At 44.6% G+C, this 16274-nt stretch overlaps 1 protein-coding gene across 1 annotated transcript in view; it reads right to left on the bottom strand.

The window, feature by feature from the left end:
- Positions 1-366: 366 nt before the first annotated feature.
- camkvl (CaM kinase-like vesicle-associated, like) overlaps positions 367-16274 on the bottom strand; it is a 45257-nt gene continuing 29349 nt past the window's right edge. Inside the window, exons 2-11 of the mRNA XM_076014076.1 lie at positions 14139-14245; positions 11177-11308; positions 10315-10389; positions 8782-8920; positions 7322-7442; positions 6710-6785; positions 6442-6578; positions 4257-4335; positions 4070-4157; positions 367-2526 (exon numbers count right to left, since the gene is read on the bottom strand). Coding sequence (XP_075870191.1) covers positions 1045-2526; positions 4070-4157; positions 4257-4335; positions 6442-6578; positions 6710-6785; positions 7322-7442; positions 8782-8920; positions 10315-10389; positions 11177-11308; positions 14139-14233 — 2424 coding nt within the window. The 5' untranslated portion in view covers positions 14234-14245 and the 3' untranslated portion in view covers positions 367-1044. The remainder of the gene's footprint in view (positions 2527-4069; positions 4158-4256; positions 4336-6441; positions 6579-6709; positions 6786-7321; positions 7443-8781; positions 8921-10314; positions 10390-11176; positions 11309-14138; positions 14246-16274) is intronic.

Here is a 16274-nt window from a genome sequence, read left to right as displayed (position 1 = left end):
TTTTAAATGGCATGGTTTGCAAACACAACCATATTTCAGTTAATAAGAATCAAAAGCCCAGCCAACATTTAGGAGCTAATTTTATTGAAAGACTTGCAAACAGCACAGTTCACATAGGGACATTATAGTGGATGTCTAGACTTGTTTTGGAGAAAATCAGACAGCCTTGTATTACACAGATCAAAATGCAGAATGGAGGAGAGAAACACTTACATAACAAAAGGATCAAATGATAGTCTGGATTGTCCAGTTAAGGGTGCCAACTTGCACGTATCGAGAATAACGCACACACACACAAAAATAACATTTCCAGGAAAAGACTTTGATTTATCTTTGAGAAAACAACAGGGGTTGTGTGTGTGTGTGTGTGTGTGTGTGTGTGTGTGTGTGTGTGTGTGTGTTGTTTCATGCATGTCAATAATTTACCCCCCAGGTTTTCCAACAGGTAAGGTTGAGAGAAAGACTTTAAAACACTTTTTTACAACCATTGTAAGCTAACGAACTGATTGATGGCCTTTTCTATGAAAAATAAAGAGCTACATCAATAGAAAGGAAAAGAAGAAATAATGCAATGAGATGATTAAAGCTGTTTGGACTTGAATTTGAATTGGAGAGGTGCCACTGTGTTTTGAAAAATTGGGTTCTGGTGTCACCGTGGAGATATGGTTATGAATTATTAAGTGTAATGAAAGTGAGGTAATTCAAAAGAAGATAATCTCAGTTTGGATGCAGTTTAGAAAGTAGAATATAGGCAAAATTAGGAAAAGATGTATTTATGTATTTACATTTTTAACAGGAAATAATGCAAATCGTAACGCTCTAACTAAGAGTGTTACTACAATGTTCATACATGTGCAGAGCCAGTGTCTTCTGGATTTGGATTATTACAGAGACAAATTAAAGAAAAACAAAACAAAAAACCTCTTTGTAGCATCCACAACACTGCATGGTTTTGCTTCACTTCTTGGGGGAGGTGCCAGTGTTGAGTCTTTACAAAAATCACTATAAATCCAGTGTTCACGTGCCATGCGTGATTTGTCTGCCTCAGAGGCCCCTCCCCATCCCGGCCCTGGGGGACTGTCTGGAACGCGTGGCGTCCCTGTGTCCGTCCCGCTCCTCCTGCTCCCCGGCAGCTTGAGGGGGGTGCTGGGTGGGCGGGGACGGGGGCGGGTAGGATGGAGGAGGTATCGACAGGTGGGGGAGAGACGGCAGTGCTGGCCTGGGAGAGGTAGGGAGAGGTGGAGGGGTGGCTCCCCCGGTCTCCCCAGACCCCCCAGACCCCCCGGGGTGCCGGGAGGGGTGAGCACGCGAGCTGGCCGGCGAGGCGTGCGCGCTGCGTGCCCGCGGCGGTGGCTCGGCGGGGCAGTCGCTGATCTGCTCCAGCAGCGATGGCATGTCCCCCTCGATCTTCTCCAGCACGGCTGCCATTTGCTTCTCTATCTGCTCAATCACGCTGTCCATCTGCCAGTCGCTGGCCCCGCCCACGGTGGCGTGCGGCAGCCCCGTCCCGTACGTCCCCACCCCTCCTCCCATCCCACCGCTGCCGCCGACAAACAGGGAGCCGTACAGGCTGGTGAAGCTCCCTCCCACCCCCACATCGGAACCATAGGGGGCGGTGCGGCGGCCCAAGCTGGCGGAGCTGCCCGCCCCATAGCAGCCCTGCGCCCCCGCCGCCGCCGCAGGACCCGCCCTTGCCACAGCGAACTCGGCGCTGTGCCTGTCGCTCCTCCTGGTCTCCCTGTCCCGTCGACTGGCAGGACTGGCATCGGCCCTCGGCCCGGGTCCGGGGCCAGGGCCCAAATCCACACCGGCTCCGGGCGTCTCCAGAGCTGCGGGGCCTGCCAGCGCCAGCGCCGTCTCCGCCACCCCCTCGGGCACCTGTGTCTGACACCAACTTCCTGCCCCGTCCTTCTGGTTCCCCTGCACGGCACCAGGACCCCCGGCGGTCTGGGCTCCGACGGTCTGGGCCCCGTGCACCGACCCAGCCATTTTACGTTTACCGGCCGGGTCGGGCGAGGCGGCTTTCTGGTTGAGATTAGCCGTCGAGGGCTTTGCCTCAGAAAGCTTTGTGGGAGTACCAGGGGACACTTTGGGTTCCGGAGAAACTTTACTCTGACCCAAATTGGCTGCCATTTTCCTGTTCACCTCCCCGGCCACTGTCTTTGCGGCAGGCTGCTCAGGCTGCTCACAGAGAGCCTCCCGGACGTCTGACGGTGACGTTCCGACAGATGGGCCCACACTCGTGCTAGCGCTCGCTAACTGGTCCTGTTCTCCCTCCTTGACCTTGCCGCCGACCTCGTCTTCATCCATGCCTAGCGGCGTGTTCTCGACGGTCACCTCTAGAGACACGCTGCTCGACGTCACCCCTCCGTCGCTGGTTCCCTTCTCTCCCTCATCGCTCGTCCCCTGGGAGACCCCCCCCTCGCCGTCTGCTCCCTCCTCACTAGCCTGAGTCTCAGCCGAGCTGTCGATCAGCACCTCTGAGTTCTTCAGGCGCTGCATGAAGGTTGTTACGCGGATGGCTTTCTGCAGAGGAGCAGAAGAAGAAGGAAAGCAGAGAACAAGCAAAAAAAAAAAAAGGAGAGGGAGTCAAGACGGTGGGAGTCGCACTGTTGTTGCATTTTTTAAACTTGCGCTTGTATGGAAGAAGCAGTAGAAATGAGCTGCAAAAAACAAAGCTATGGCGAAAAGAAAAAGCTGGCCTAGGCACCATGACTTGTCATGGTCACATTGGTCATGTGGTTTGTGCCAAGTGCAGCAACTTAAGTGCAAGTTCCTTGACTTTGGAGAAGGTGTTGCTCCCGTTGAGTCAGTCTAAAGACTAACTCTTCATCTCCTTGACTGCTTGTGGATGGGGAAGGGAAGATAGTCAGACAAGTGTGAAAGCGGTTTGCTTTGCTTTCTCACACCCAGCGGACTCCCTTCGATCTGCAAACACCACAGGAGTTAGGGAAATGTGCGAGCTTCATTATTTCCCCTTTTTAGTTCACGCCAGGGTGTTTTTTTTTTTTTTTTTGTTAATGTCTTTAAAAAAAGTGAAAAGCCAGTTGAACACAGGATGCCACTGTGTACAGAGTGGCTTCACTTCTGCAGCTTCTGTATGGCTTAAGGTATGTCCTGAAAGTAAACACTAGGGAACAGCACGGGGGCAATAAGCCAGGATTCAAGTAAGGGAGTTGACAGGGGACCCAGGAATTCAAATCACTGTCGTTCAACAGTCCGCAGTGGCCTATATTCCTCACATCCTTTCCATTCCCACGTCTCCTTATATACACAAATACAAGAACTGGACAGACAATGAACAACCCCATGTTCCCTGTCGTTGATCATTGTCTGCCTTTTCACCTGTCTGTTTTTGTTTTGTGCAGATGAGGAGTAAGAAAGGAGCAGATCAGGCCACTTTGAACATCTAGGGCTGATCCAGTAAAAGTGAAGCAGGGCCAGAGTTCATGGATCTCTTCTGGGACAGATGCAGAGTGACTGTGCAGAGACAGAGCTTATGGGGAGAGTTTCCGCCAGCCCTAACATGACCAATACATCTCAATGAGGTGTTTTACTCGTTAACGATTTTTTTTAAATGCTGGATTTCTTTTCTTTTTCTGGACAGCTTGACAAATTGCAATATTTTGCCAATGGAAGATGTTGTTCTTATTGAATCATGTCAGGCTTAAGGTGACTTTCTCCCCATGCTCCATCCCTCCAGTCACTCTCCCTTGGATGAAGATACGATACCTTTAATTCCTGGGAACCACGTGGGAAAAGAGAGAAGAGGGTTTAACAATGTTACTTGTGCTGTTGGGTTGGTTGAGTTAATCTCGTTTCCCTCCTCAGTCAATGTCTAAATCAGCATCCCTCATTTAATCCCTACTTTTGCAGAGTTGCATGATGAGGTAAAAGCACACTGTGTGCAACCATCGTTGTACATAATCATCATAAGCGTCCATGCCGTTTTAGCTGAATTCATCTTTACTATTAGCGCGCACCTTCATCCTGGTTTCCTTTCACTCGCCACTTACTTGGCTATGGTATCACCAAAATATTTTAAGATAGGGCCTGAGTAAATTCATACCCGCCACTTGGCTTTGGCAAAGTTCTTCTCAAACTGGGCGCACACGCCGTCCTTCAGGTTCTTCTCCGAGGCTCCGTTCCCCGCGATCCTGGCACAGGCAGCACGAGAACGAGTGAGTGAGGAATCCATGAAGGCGTGCCAACATTGTTGTCTCGTTCCTTTGCTTCGCACTTGAAAAAAAAATTACCATTCATGCCAGAGTGCATCCTGCGCAGTGATTCTCAGCATCTGGTCCACCTCCATGAGTCGACAGACTAGTTCTTTGGCTGCAACAAGAGAGACACGCAATTCAGTTTGAGGGGCATCCTCTGTGAGATTTGGAAAGCAGTCAAAAAGAGCAATACCAAGTAGTTTGAATTTCAATCTGTAAACGATTTCATCAATAAAGAATAAATACAGACAAATAATAAGAATCCTTTTGCACAACCAACTATATTTTGCTTTTTAATTGACTGGTTGGAAAAAAAATGCTCTGCATTATAGTTGGACGTCTTATCTTCCTTCACATGTGTCTGGACGTAAACATGTTGCGTAATTGATAGACAAGTCAATGGTGAGTTTGATCCATGGAATCACAGGAGTGCCAATATTAAAATCAAAAACCCTGGGCGGGCTCTGAACCCCAGACTCTCACAGGTTACATTCAAGGACTTGAGTTGTGCGGATATTCTTGTCTCCAAATAAAAGATACTATGACTCAAGGGATTGTTTCATCGTCTTCATTTTCTCAGCTTGGACAGTGATTTGAAACCAGTCAACAGTATTAAACAAAGAATGTTAAGCCCTACGAAAATGTTTTGGGGAAGAAAAAAAAAAACTAAACAAAAACCAAATATGGTCAATACAAAAAGGTAAAAATATGTTAATGAAGGACACGGAAGGCATAAGTTGCAGTGGAAATGTACTCGTGTTGAGCCGCATTGTGATGCCAAGAGGCGCTGGTGGAATTGCACCCAAAGAGCTAGCTATGCTAGCCATGGAGCGATCAGGTGTCGACTACTAATCCTGGTCGGATAAATCCACCCACTGCCATCTGATTGCCTTCACAAAAGGCAAAGGCAAGAATAAACCATGTCATTCTTTTTTTTCCATTTGCCTTTTACAATGACAAAAAAAGGAAAAGAAAAAGACAATATGTAACTTTATATTTTTATTTACTTACTCCTCTTTGTTTATTTATTTTTTCATTTATTTATTATATATCATATTACATTTTATATATTCTTATTATTAATTTTGGCACTCCTGTGAGGAAACTCACCATTGACTCGTCTCTCAGTACGCAACGTGTTAAAGTCCAGATACATGTGAATGAAGATCCTGGAGTACCCTTCATCACTTGAGGCTGAACATATCACAGACCAAGGAAATGGTCCTTGATTTTTAGGGAGGAGGAGGTCTGCACCTGAGCCCGTCTCCATCCTGGGAACTGAGGTGGAGCTTGTCTCACACTACAAGTACCTGGGTGCACTGTTGGACAACAAGCTGGACTGGTCCAGCCACATGGGGGCAGTCTATAGAAGGGGGCGGAGCAGGCTGTACTTATTTATTTATTTATTTATTTATTTTTAAGAAGGTTGCGTTCTTTTAATATCTGCAAACCACTGTTGTGCTCTTTCTACAAGACTGTTGTGGCCAGTGCACTGTTGTTGTTTTTTTTGGTGTTGTGTGTGCTGGGGGGTGGGGCCTCGCTCTTCTGACAGAAGCTCAGACTCAATGAACTGATAAAAAAAAAGGCGAGCGCCACCATCAGCGTCTGTCAAAACTGGGTTGAGCAGGTGGCTGAAGTGAGAAGGCTCAGCAAGATGAACAATGTTATGAACAATAACAGTCATCCACTTCGTGCCCTGGCAGTTTTTCGGCAGAGCAACTTCAGTGGCTGGCTGACTCCACCAAGAAGACTGAATGTTATAGCAAGTCTTTCCTTCCGGCCGCCATCAGACTTTTTAATGTGCAATAGCTGTTAGCCCAGTACTCATTTTCAGCACTTTAATCACTCCTGCATGTTGCTTGGCCTGTTTTTTTTTTTTTTTATTTCATTGTCTATATGTAAGTGTGAGCTTGTGTATATTTATTATATTGGTTGGTTTTACATGTGCGTGGACTGGTTTTATTTTTGTTCCCTGAATGCTGCTGCTGTGACAATGTACTTTCCTGTAAAGGATTAATAAAGTACATCTAATCTAATCTAAAGATAAGACATCCAATGTACCTTTATACTTTGATTTTGATTTATCAATTTATTCGCCCTTATAATGAATTCATTCATTTTTTCATTTTGGCACCCCTGGGATCCCATGAATATCTCCAAACACGCTTTCAGTGGCGTTTCAACGTGGTATTTACTACCCCCTTGTGGTGAAGACAAGTACCTGCGGGTGAAATGTCATCCCAATAGGGAGAGTCGAACTCGAAGTCTCCGGCGACGATGCGACAAAAGATGATGCGATTGTGCAGATCTGTGTTCTCCTCCTCGGTTTCGTCGTAGAAAGGGGGGTTCCCTGATAGGCTGCAAAGAGATGACGATCATGTCAACTGGGTCCACAAGCTCTTACAAAACGCAGCTGGCAATTATATGGGTCGTAAACGGTGGATTGAATTGTGTGATGAAAGGTTTTGTAATTACTGACAGGAACTCACAGTATAAACATAATGACACCCACAGCCCAGCAGTCCACAGGACGGCCATATCGATGACGAGCCACCACTTCAGGAGCTGAGGATACAGGAAGCTCAGGCGTGAGGCCAGAGTGACGGGACAAGAGACTCAACACAGCCCTACCCCTCACTTGGGAACGAGCACTCGGAATGTTCAAGAGCTCCCTGTTGCGCTTGCTTCTGTTCTCATTCCGTCCCTGCCGGGGACTTTTGCTCCCACTCCTTATTGATTTGTCTAATTACTTTGCTCAGTGTTATGAATAACTGTCCTGACCTCTCACTGGAGAGAACAAGGCCAAACAAGGCCAAAGCACTGTTTGACACTTCAGCGCGCACTCATGACACAAGGAGCGAGACAACACACAGTAGATCCCAAGGTTTGAAAGAAAAAGATGAGTGGGAGGAAGAGACAATAGAAATGTTTTTATTCTAATTCTAATTCTAATATCTCTTGCGGAATATGACTAGAATATAAAGGGAGTGAAAGGTCAATTGTGCCAGCAGGTCTATTTTCACCAAAGTCGCGATGACGCAGCTGGAAAGGCATGTTAGCAGATGAGAGAAAAACTAGGGTATTAAGTGGGAACATCTTACCCAGGTATTCTGGTGTTCCACAAGGCTCGGTGATGGGTCCATTCTCAAACCTGGACAGGTAGAAATCCCGCAGAACTACCTTGTTGTGGTTGTTTTCTGTGTAGTACATTAGATTTTCCAGCTAAAATAGGTGGGAAACAGAAAAGGCATTCTCACACAAATGCATGGACAATACTGAGAACACCATTTTGCATGAGGTCATGAGGATTCCTGATGAGATCAGTCACGGACAACCACTGACATCATGCATAATAGCTGGATGCAACTGTAAGATTATAACATATCCGTTCCTCATGTTGTTGCATCATTAGTAATACTGAACATCATTTTCTTTTTTAGAATAGCCTTTCGTGGAACTCTGTTTTGCTTTTTCTGTATTGTCTTTGTCTCTGTAGCACTTTGAGATTGCTTAAATGTAAAGTGCATTATAAATTCAATGTATTATTATTATTATTATTATTATTATTATTATTATTATATCTGTTCCTCATGTTGTTGCATCATTAGTAATACTAAACATAAGGATGAACTAACTACAATCCAAGTTTGATTGAGGTAAGTGGTATTTACAAAACCGCTGCACTGAATATCATCCTTTTGCAAAAGAACCTTCGAAGACATTTTAACTTCAACATGACTGTGCCAGATTGTTGAGGCAGAAACACTGGATTTTATTGCTGCATCATCATATTTTATTTAAGTAAAAAGATTATTGGGAATGTTCTCTTTATTCTGTCCTGTTTACCGCCTACTCTGCTAAGACATGACATAGATTTGCAGTTTGGCTCATCCAATTTTTTTTTTCCTCCCCGGATCTCATCTGCGTCACGCGCTGTCTCTAAAGCACACGGTAGTCCAGCGCTTATGCGGGCATTAAAGAGGAAGTTTGATTTTGTGTCACGGATTTATGAGAGCGGAACAATTACAAAGAAATACAGTCCCGACTTCGACCAGAGGGGGGAGACTGAAACCCGAGAGATCCTATCAATCCATCTTGGAGGGTGGATACTGAGAGCCAAAGATATGAATCTGTCTGCGCGTGGCCCCCTGGGTATATCACCAGAGATTGCATTAAGCCATAAAGACACAGTTTACTCCCTTGCTAAAATTGTTTTCAAAAGTCAAGTCATTAACTGGCAATGAGTGCAATGGCTTTTTTTTTTGTCTCCAAAGAGATCATTGCAGAGACATAAAAGCTGTTTATTGCTTCCCGGAATCTGAGGACAAAGAGAGGAACCGTTCTCTCCATAAAACCTATTGTCTTATTCTGTATTATTGTATTTTTCAGAGTTCAGGTGCCAGCTCTGGGAGGAAAAAACAACAACAAAAAACACAACCTATTACCATAACACACAATGCACGCGCACACAGACACTACTGTGTATCTTAATGAGCAAGAGAGAGAGAGAGAGAGAGAGAGAGAGAGAGAGAGAGAGAGAGAGAGATATTGCACCTATTACCTTCAGGTTCCTGTGAACTATGTTAAGGGAGTGTAAATATGCCACAGCTTCCAAGACTTGTCTGATAACGTTGGAGGCGTCTCTTTCCGTGTAATTGCCTTGGTCGAGGATCCAGTCAAACACATCTCCACCTGTGGCGCTGCATGCAAACACGCAAATAAAGCACACACACACACAGAATTATCCATGCCAAATGATAATAAACAGAACAGCACAGAACAAAACAAGATTCCGAGATGTCGAGCTCGTTAACCACATGTTTCTATTTTGTAATTCACTTGAAGCTTCCAGTAACATTGAGACTGCCACGAGCGGTTTCTCCTTCCGCTCCTGCATTATTAAGGCAATCTGCTCTCATGAGCCCGCAGCTACTGCTGAGCAATTCAAATCTGGAGTTTTGGTCATTACTCTAAAAGATTTGGTTAACTTTAGAATGCCCACAGCAGGCAAGACTATTGCGTTTCGGCATTAAAAAAAAACAACCCAACAAACAAACCAACAAAAAAAAATAAAAAAAATAGGCCAACAAATAAACACGGTGGCACACACTGACTGATGACTGCAATCACTTGCTACGCTCGCCCCTCGCCTTTGATCAATGTTATTGCTCAGCAACAGAGTCGCAAATGTTGAAATTGCTCGAGTCAGAAGTGTCTGGCTGGATCGGCCCCGGCGTATCGATCCGGAACTCACTGCAGAGACTCCCTCATGGCAAAAGCGGCACTTGGGTTATGTTGAGTGTTGGAGAGAGAAAACACCTCATCAAAGTCAGCGCCTCCCTTTGTTGCCGAGGGCCGCGCCAGAGCACACAGTAATAAGAGGGCAGCCTCACAGCTTCGCCGGCGCGGACATGTGTGTTTAAAGCCGCGTTAGCACACACACACACACAGACACACATATACACACACACAGACACAGACACACACACACACACACACTCACACTCACACACACACAGACACACACACACACACACACACACACACACACACACACACACAGACACAGACACAGACACACACACACACAGACACACACAGACACACACACACAGACACACACACACACTCACACTCACACACACACAGACACACACACACACACACACACACACACACACACACACACACACACAGACACAGACACAGACACACACACACACAAACACACACAGACACACACACACAGACACACACACACAAACACACACAGACACACTCACACACACACACTCACACATAGACACACACACACACTCACACACACACACTCACACATAGACACACACACACAGACACACACATACAGACACACACACAAACACACATAGACACACACACACAGACACACTCACACACAGACACACGCGCACACACACACACACACACTCACACACACTCACACACACACTCACACACAGACACACACACTCACACACACACACACACACACACACACACTCACACACACACGCGAAAAAACATACACACTGGTGAGGGACGCTCACACAGGAGCGGCTGAAGAGACACTCACAGCTCCTGGATGATGAAGTATTCCTTGCGGGTCTCGAACGTGTCGATCAGCTGGAGGATGTTGGGGTGGCTCACTCTGCAACAACAGCAACATACAGTATGTATATATGTATTTATATACATGATGAGGTGATATATATGCATATATATATATTTTGCAATGTCCCATGTGCGTGAAGGCTCCCATGTTTTCTGGATGCTGCCTGTTTAGCCTCTCTTCTTTGAGAGAGGGTGGCTGCACATCTCAAAATGCTCAGAAGCTATTTTGAAGATTACATATTATGACAATTTTCAGATCTTTTTTTTAATTTTTTTTTTTTTACTGGTGGTCACTGGTGGAGCAAGAATGAAGGAGCAGTCATCCAAAAACAACATATCTTGACAAGAGCACATGCAAAGGCCTCTGTTTGCAGCAGACTTTAGCTTAGTGCTAAAAAAACAAGGCAGTCCCGGAGAGCAGAGCCATGGCTGGAGGTGTTGCCAGTGACCAGGGAGAGGAAACACTGAGGCATCGGTGCCCTTTGTGACATCACAAAGGCTTGATTCCCTGGGTTGGGTATTTTAGTACATGCCTCATGAAAAGAAGTTAAAAGATGGACTTTTGTCACTTCCCAGGAGTTCGTTCACCAGCGGGTCAGTGCAGGCTACTCATCAGTGCTCAGACACACAGGTGAAATTAATTCAGCTGATACCGGGACCCTTAAAAGCGGATGAAACAGCTTTCATAAACACTCAAAATTGCATCATACAGACACGGTGGCTGCGCCAACGGCACCAAAACAGAAGAGGGAACATTTAAATAGAGTCATCCTCTCATGATCACCACCTCATGCAGCCATCTGTCAGCCGCGATGACTGCTTACAATTTTAGAATCATGATTTCGTTCTTGGCAGCCTTGCGGACTTTCCTGCCGTCCTTCTTGAGGAATTTCTTACAGACAAACACCTTGTCCGTCTGTCTGTCCTTTGCCAGGCACAGCTCGCAGAATTCCTTCCTACGCAAAAGAAAGTGAAGAAGAAAAGAAAGACAAGACACAGGAGGAAAGGAAGAACAAACAGCAAAAAGGTGAATCTGAGAGATGAACATGGAATAAATAGGACGCGCTTGTTTCGGGTGCGCTTGAGTGAAATCATTTAATTGGATTAGATTTGCTTGCTGGAATAAACATTCAATCTGAAACGGGTCTGCTGCACACAACACAGCAGCTCAGTTTGGACTGAGAATCTGGGGCAGACATGACTTATTTACCAAAGGTTGCAGTTTTTTATTTCTTCCTTTCTTATACATTATATAGACTGCAGCCTCACCCCCAGGATCTTAATTAATGTGTGTGTGTGTGTGTGTGTGTGTGTGTGTGTGTGTGTGTGTGGTACAAAACAATGTTCTCATCCCAGGCCAGATGCAGATGTTACCATATGGCCTGTCACATTGATTTGCATGAGTGTAGTAGTAGAAGTAGTAGTGGTAGTGGTAGTAGTAGTGGTAGTAGTGGCAGTAGTAGTAGTAGTAGTGGTAGTAGTGGTAGTAGTAGTAGTGGTAGTAGTAGTAGTAGTAGTGGTAGTAGTAGTAGTAGTGGTAGTGGTAGTAGTAGTGGTAGTAGTAGTGGTAGTAGTAGTGGTAGTAGTGGCAGTAGTAGTGGTAGTAGTGGTAGTAGCAGTAGTAGTAGTAGTAGTGGTAGTAGAAGTAGTAGTAGTAGTAGCAGTAGTAGTAGCAGTAGTAGTGGTAGTAGTGGTAGTGGTAGTAGTAGTGGTAGTAGTGGTAGTGGTAGTAGTAGTGGTAGTAGTGGCAGTAGTAGTAGTAGTAGTGGTAGTAGTGGTAGTAGTAGTAGTGGTAGTGGTAGTAGTGGCAGTAGTAGTAGTAGTAGTGGTAGTAGTAGTAGTAGTGGTAGTAGTAGTGGTAGTAGTAGTGGTAGTAGTAGTAGTAGTAGTGGTAGTAGTAGTGGTAGTAGTGGTAGTAGTAGTGGTAGTAGTAGTAGTAGTAGTAGTAGTAGTGGTAGTAGTAGTGGTAGTAGTGGTAGTAGTAGTGGTAGTAGTAGTAGTAGTAGTGGTAGTAGTAGTAGTAGTAGTGGTAGTAGTGGTAGTAGTAGTAGTGGTAGTGGTAGTAGTGGCAGTAGTAGTAGTAGTAGTGGTAGTAGTAGTAGTAGTGGTAGTAGTAGTGGTAGTAGTAGTAGTAGTAGTGGTAGTAGTAGTAGTAGTGGTAGTAGTAGTGGTAGTAGTAGTAGTAGTGGTAGTAGTGGTAGTAGTGGTAGTAGTAGTGGTAGTAGTAGTAGTAGTGGTAGTAGTAGTGGTAGTAGTAGTGGTAGTAGTAGTAGTAGTAGTGGTAGTAGTAGTGGTAGTAGTGGTAGTAGTAGTGGTAGTAGTAGTAGTAGTAGTGGTAGTAGTAGTAGTAGTGGTAGTAGTAGTGGTAGTAGTGGCAGTAGTAGTAGTAGTAGTGGTAGTAGTAGTGGTAGTAGTGGTAGTAGTAGTGGTAGTAGTAGTAGTAGTAGTGGTAGTAGTAGTAGTAGTGGTAGTAGTAGTGGTAGTAGTGGCAGTAGTAGTAGTAGTAGTGGTAGTAGTAGTGGTAGTAGTAGTAGTAGTAGTAGTAGTAGTGGTAGTAGTAGTAGTAGTAGTGGTAGTAGTAGTGGTAGTAGTGGTAGTAGTAGTGGTAGTAGTGGTAGTAGTAGTGGTAGTAGTAGTAGTAGTAGTGGTAGTAGTAGTAGTAGTGGTAGTAGTAGTGGTAGTAGTGGCAGTAGTAGTAGTAGTAGTAGTAGTAGTAGTGGTAGTAGTGGTAGTAGTAGTGGTAGTAGTAGTAGTAGTAGTGGTAGTAGTAGTAGTAGTGGTAGTAGTAGTGGTAGTAGTGGCAGTAGTAGTAGTAGTAGTGGTAGTAGTAGTGGTAGTAGTAGTAGTAGTAGTAGTAGTAGTGGTAGTAGTAGTAGTAGTAGTGGTAGTAGTAGTGGTAGTAGTAGTAGTAGTAGTGGTAGTAGTAGTAGTAGTGGTAGTAGTAGTGGTAGTAGTGGCAGTAGTAGTAGTAGTAGTGGTAGTAGTAGTGGTAGTAGTAGTAGTAGTAGTAGTAGTAGTAGCAGTAGTGGTAGTAGTAGTAGTAGCAGTAGTAGTAGTAGTAGTAGTAGTAGTGGTAGTAGTAGTAGTAGTGGTAGTGGTAGTAGTAGTAGTGGTAGTAGTGGTAGTAGTAGTAGTAGTGGTAGTAGTAGTAGTAGTAGTAGTAGTAGTAGTAGTAGTAGTAGTAGTGGTAGCAGCAGCAGTCGTAGCAGTAGCAGTAGTAGAAATATTCACAGCTGTCACCAATCTAAGGCACGTTGGTTTTCACACCACAGTGGGCTTAGTGTGTATTTAGATTTAGTGGCATCTGACGGTAAAAAAAGCATCTTTCAAACTATGTTGATGCCAAACTTGGTTTTCTGATCTTCTTTACACTGAATTAAGAAAAAACAAAACAACAACAACTCACAAGTCTTGTATTTTAATGGACTGTATCTGAATTAAAAGTATTATGACTCCATTTCATCACTGGTCATTTAATTCTTCATTTCATGTGAGCCAACGTCAAGATCCTTTCTTAAGTTTTAAGCAGTGAATTAACATGGAAGACAGGAGGAACGCTCTCCCCCAGGTCCCTGTGTGTTCAGTGGCAGCCTGGCACTGTCACCTGCTGGCACTGCTGCAGCGAAAATGCAGTCTGCTGGGAAACAGGCCGCAATTCAACTTGAAATAATTCATGAAGAGAATAAAGAGCTCTGTGGTTCGGCTAGTATTAGTACATGCCCACCATTTATGGAAGTGGGAGGGAATCGAGGAAGAGCTGCGGACACAAATCTTGATGATACTCACGCTCGGAGGACCTGTCCGATCTCATACTTGTCCGTGACATCAGCGGTGCTGTCGTAGCTCCGCCCATCTCGCAGGGCAAGGCAGCCAAATGGCATGGTGGCATTCACCTGAGGGGTGGGGACAGACACATTAAAGGTCTCACCAGATGTGAGACAGAAGGCTACCAGCCAACAGGGCGGCGACAGACCCACAGATGCGCTTGCAGATTACGTGCGTTTGATTTATCTGTTTGTATATTTTAAGGTCTTTTTTGATTGCAAATTTTATTCTGATATGTCTTAACCTTACTTTGGTGAATTGTCTGTGAGAATTTCAAAAAGCACTCTATTAAAAAAAGCTGTTTTATTACCATTATTATTATTATTGCAAACGGCAATATCTATCTATCTATCTATCTATCTATCTATCTATCTATCTATCTATCTATCTATCTACAGTATCTATCTATCTATCCATCTATCTATCTATCTATCTACAGTATCTATCTATCTATCCATCTATCTATCTATCTATCTATCTATCTATCTACAGTATCTATCCATCCATCCATCTATCTATCTATCTATCTATCTATCTATCTATCTACAGTATCTATCTATCTATCTATCCATCTATCTATCTATCTATCTATCTATCTATCTATCTACAGTATCTATCTATCTATCTATCTATCTATCTATCTATCTATCTATCTATCTATCTATCTATCTACAGTATCTATCTATCTATCCATCTATCTATCTATCTATCTATCTATCTATCTATCTATCTACAGTATCTATCTATCTATCCATCTATCTATCTATCTATCTATCTATCTGCATTTTTAAAAAAGCTGCTGGCGGCCTGGTTGCGTGCCAGCCCTGTCAACAGATACTAAGCTACCCACTAAGCTTCTATCTACTCTGCTAAAGTCTACAGATTCTGCACAACGTCTGTCGAGCTCAAGTTGAACTTCTATGAAGTGCAGAGTCCCTGCGTCTTCTTTCACAATCGCCGCTGTGGGGCCACGTGACACCGACAGCAGTGGGTTTTTAATGAAAAGAGAATTAGTTTGTTGTTTGCGTTGTGTTTGCAGTGTGTTGTGTTGTGCATGAGAGTGTTTTAGACATTCAACATCCTGAGCTGGACCAAGAGATCACCTTTAAAAGGTTCCACACTGGACCCGTTCCCTAATCTTGTGTAGCCTCTCTCTCTCACACACACACACACACACACACACACACACACACACACACACACACACACACACGCACACTGTCTTAAAAACCTGCACATATTGAGTATTTTTGTCATTTATTTTGCATATATTTTTAATGTGAACATAATGTGTATTTGATTGTGTACATATTATGATTATTGAATACCTTTTTCATAAGGTGGTCTGAAAAAAAAAGGTGAACAAGCTGTGGGTGTTGCCACGAACCATGGAGAGGTATCACAACCCTCTGTGACATCACAAAGGTCTTCCAGATAAGACTTGGAACGGGAGTTTTCTTTTTACATAATAACGTCCTTGCCTCCGCAAAGCGCACCACACAAGGAGAGGAAACAGCGTCTATTCCATATTACACTGACACACTCTTCTCATTCTGTCCGCACCTAAAATAACTTACGGTCGTCCTATAGCAGGCCCCAAACGCCCAGGTAGAAAATCTAGGACCTTGATAGTTGAATCAGCAATCGATACGCCATCTCACTACAGTCCTCAGGCCGTCCTCACCCACGTCCTTTAACACTCCATCTACTGCGGGAGACAAATTCCCTGGAAGCTCTAGCCATCCATCTCCCACATCCTTTCTCATCTCCTAAGAGCACGACAGAGCTCGGCACGGCCGGGATAATTCATGTCCGTGGAGTCAGCCGCGGCACGTTGACATCCATTGGGCACACATTGGGGAAGGGAGCTCTGACTGATTGGAGGGACGGTAGAGACAGACGGAGAAAAGAGTTTGGGGTCGTGGCGTCAGGAGAGGCGGAGCAAGAGACAATCTGGGAAAGTTAAAGAATGACAGGAGGGAAATGGAAAACCTCTCGGGGTGACTTTGTTGCCGCTAATTTAGGATTAGGGAGTGAATATCTTTCCCTCTGTGTGTGTGTGTGTGTGTGTGTGTGTGTGTGCGCGCACCCACCCAG

Source organism: Nelusetta ayraudi, unplaced genomic scaffold (genome assembly GCF_046127955.1).
Source record: "Nelusetta ayraudi isolate G7.1 ecotype Tasmania unplaced genomic scaffold, CSIRO-AGI_Nayr_v1 ptg000164l, whole genome shotgun sequence".
Lineage (NCBI taxonomy): Eukaryota > Metazoa > Chordata > Actinopteri > Tetraodontiformes > Monacanthidae > Nelusetta > Nelusetta ayraudi.
Note: the sequence above shows the minus strand (reverse complement) of the source record. Positions and strands in the feature narration are given on the sequence as shown.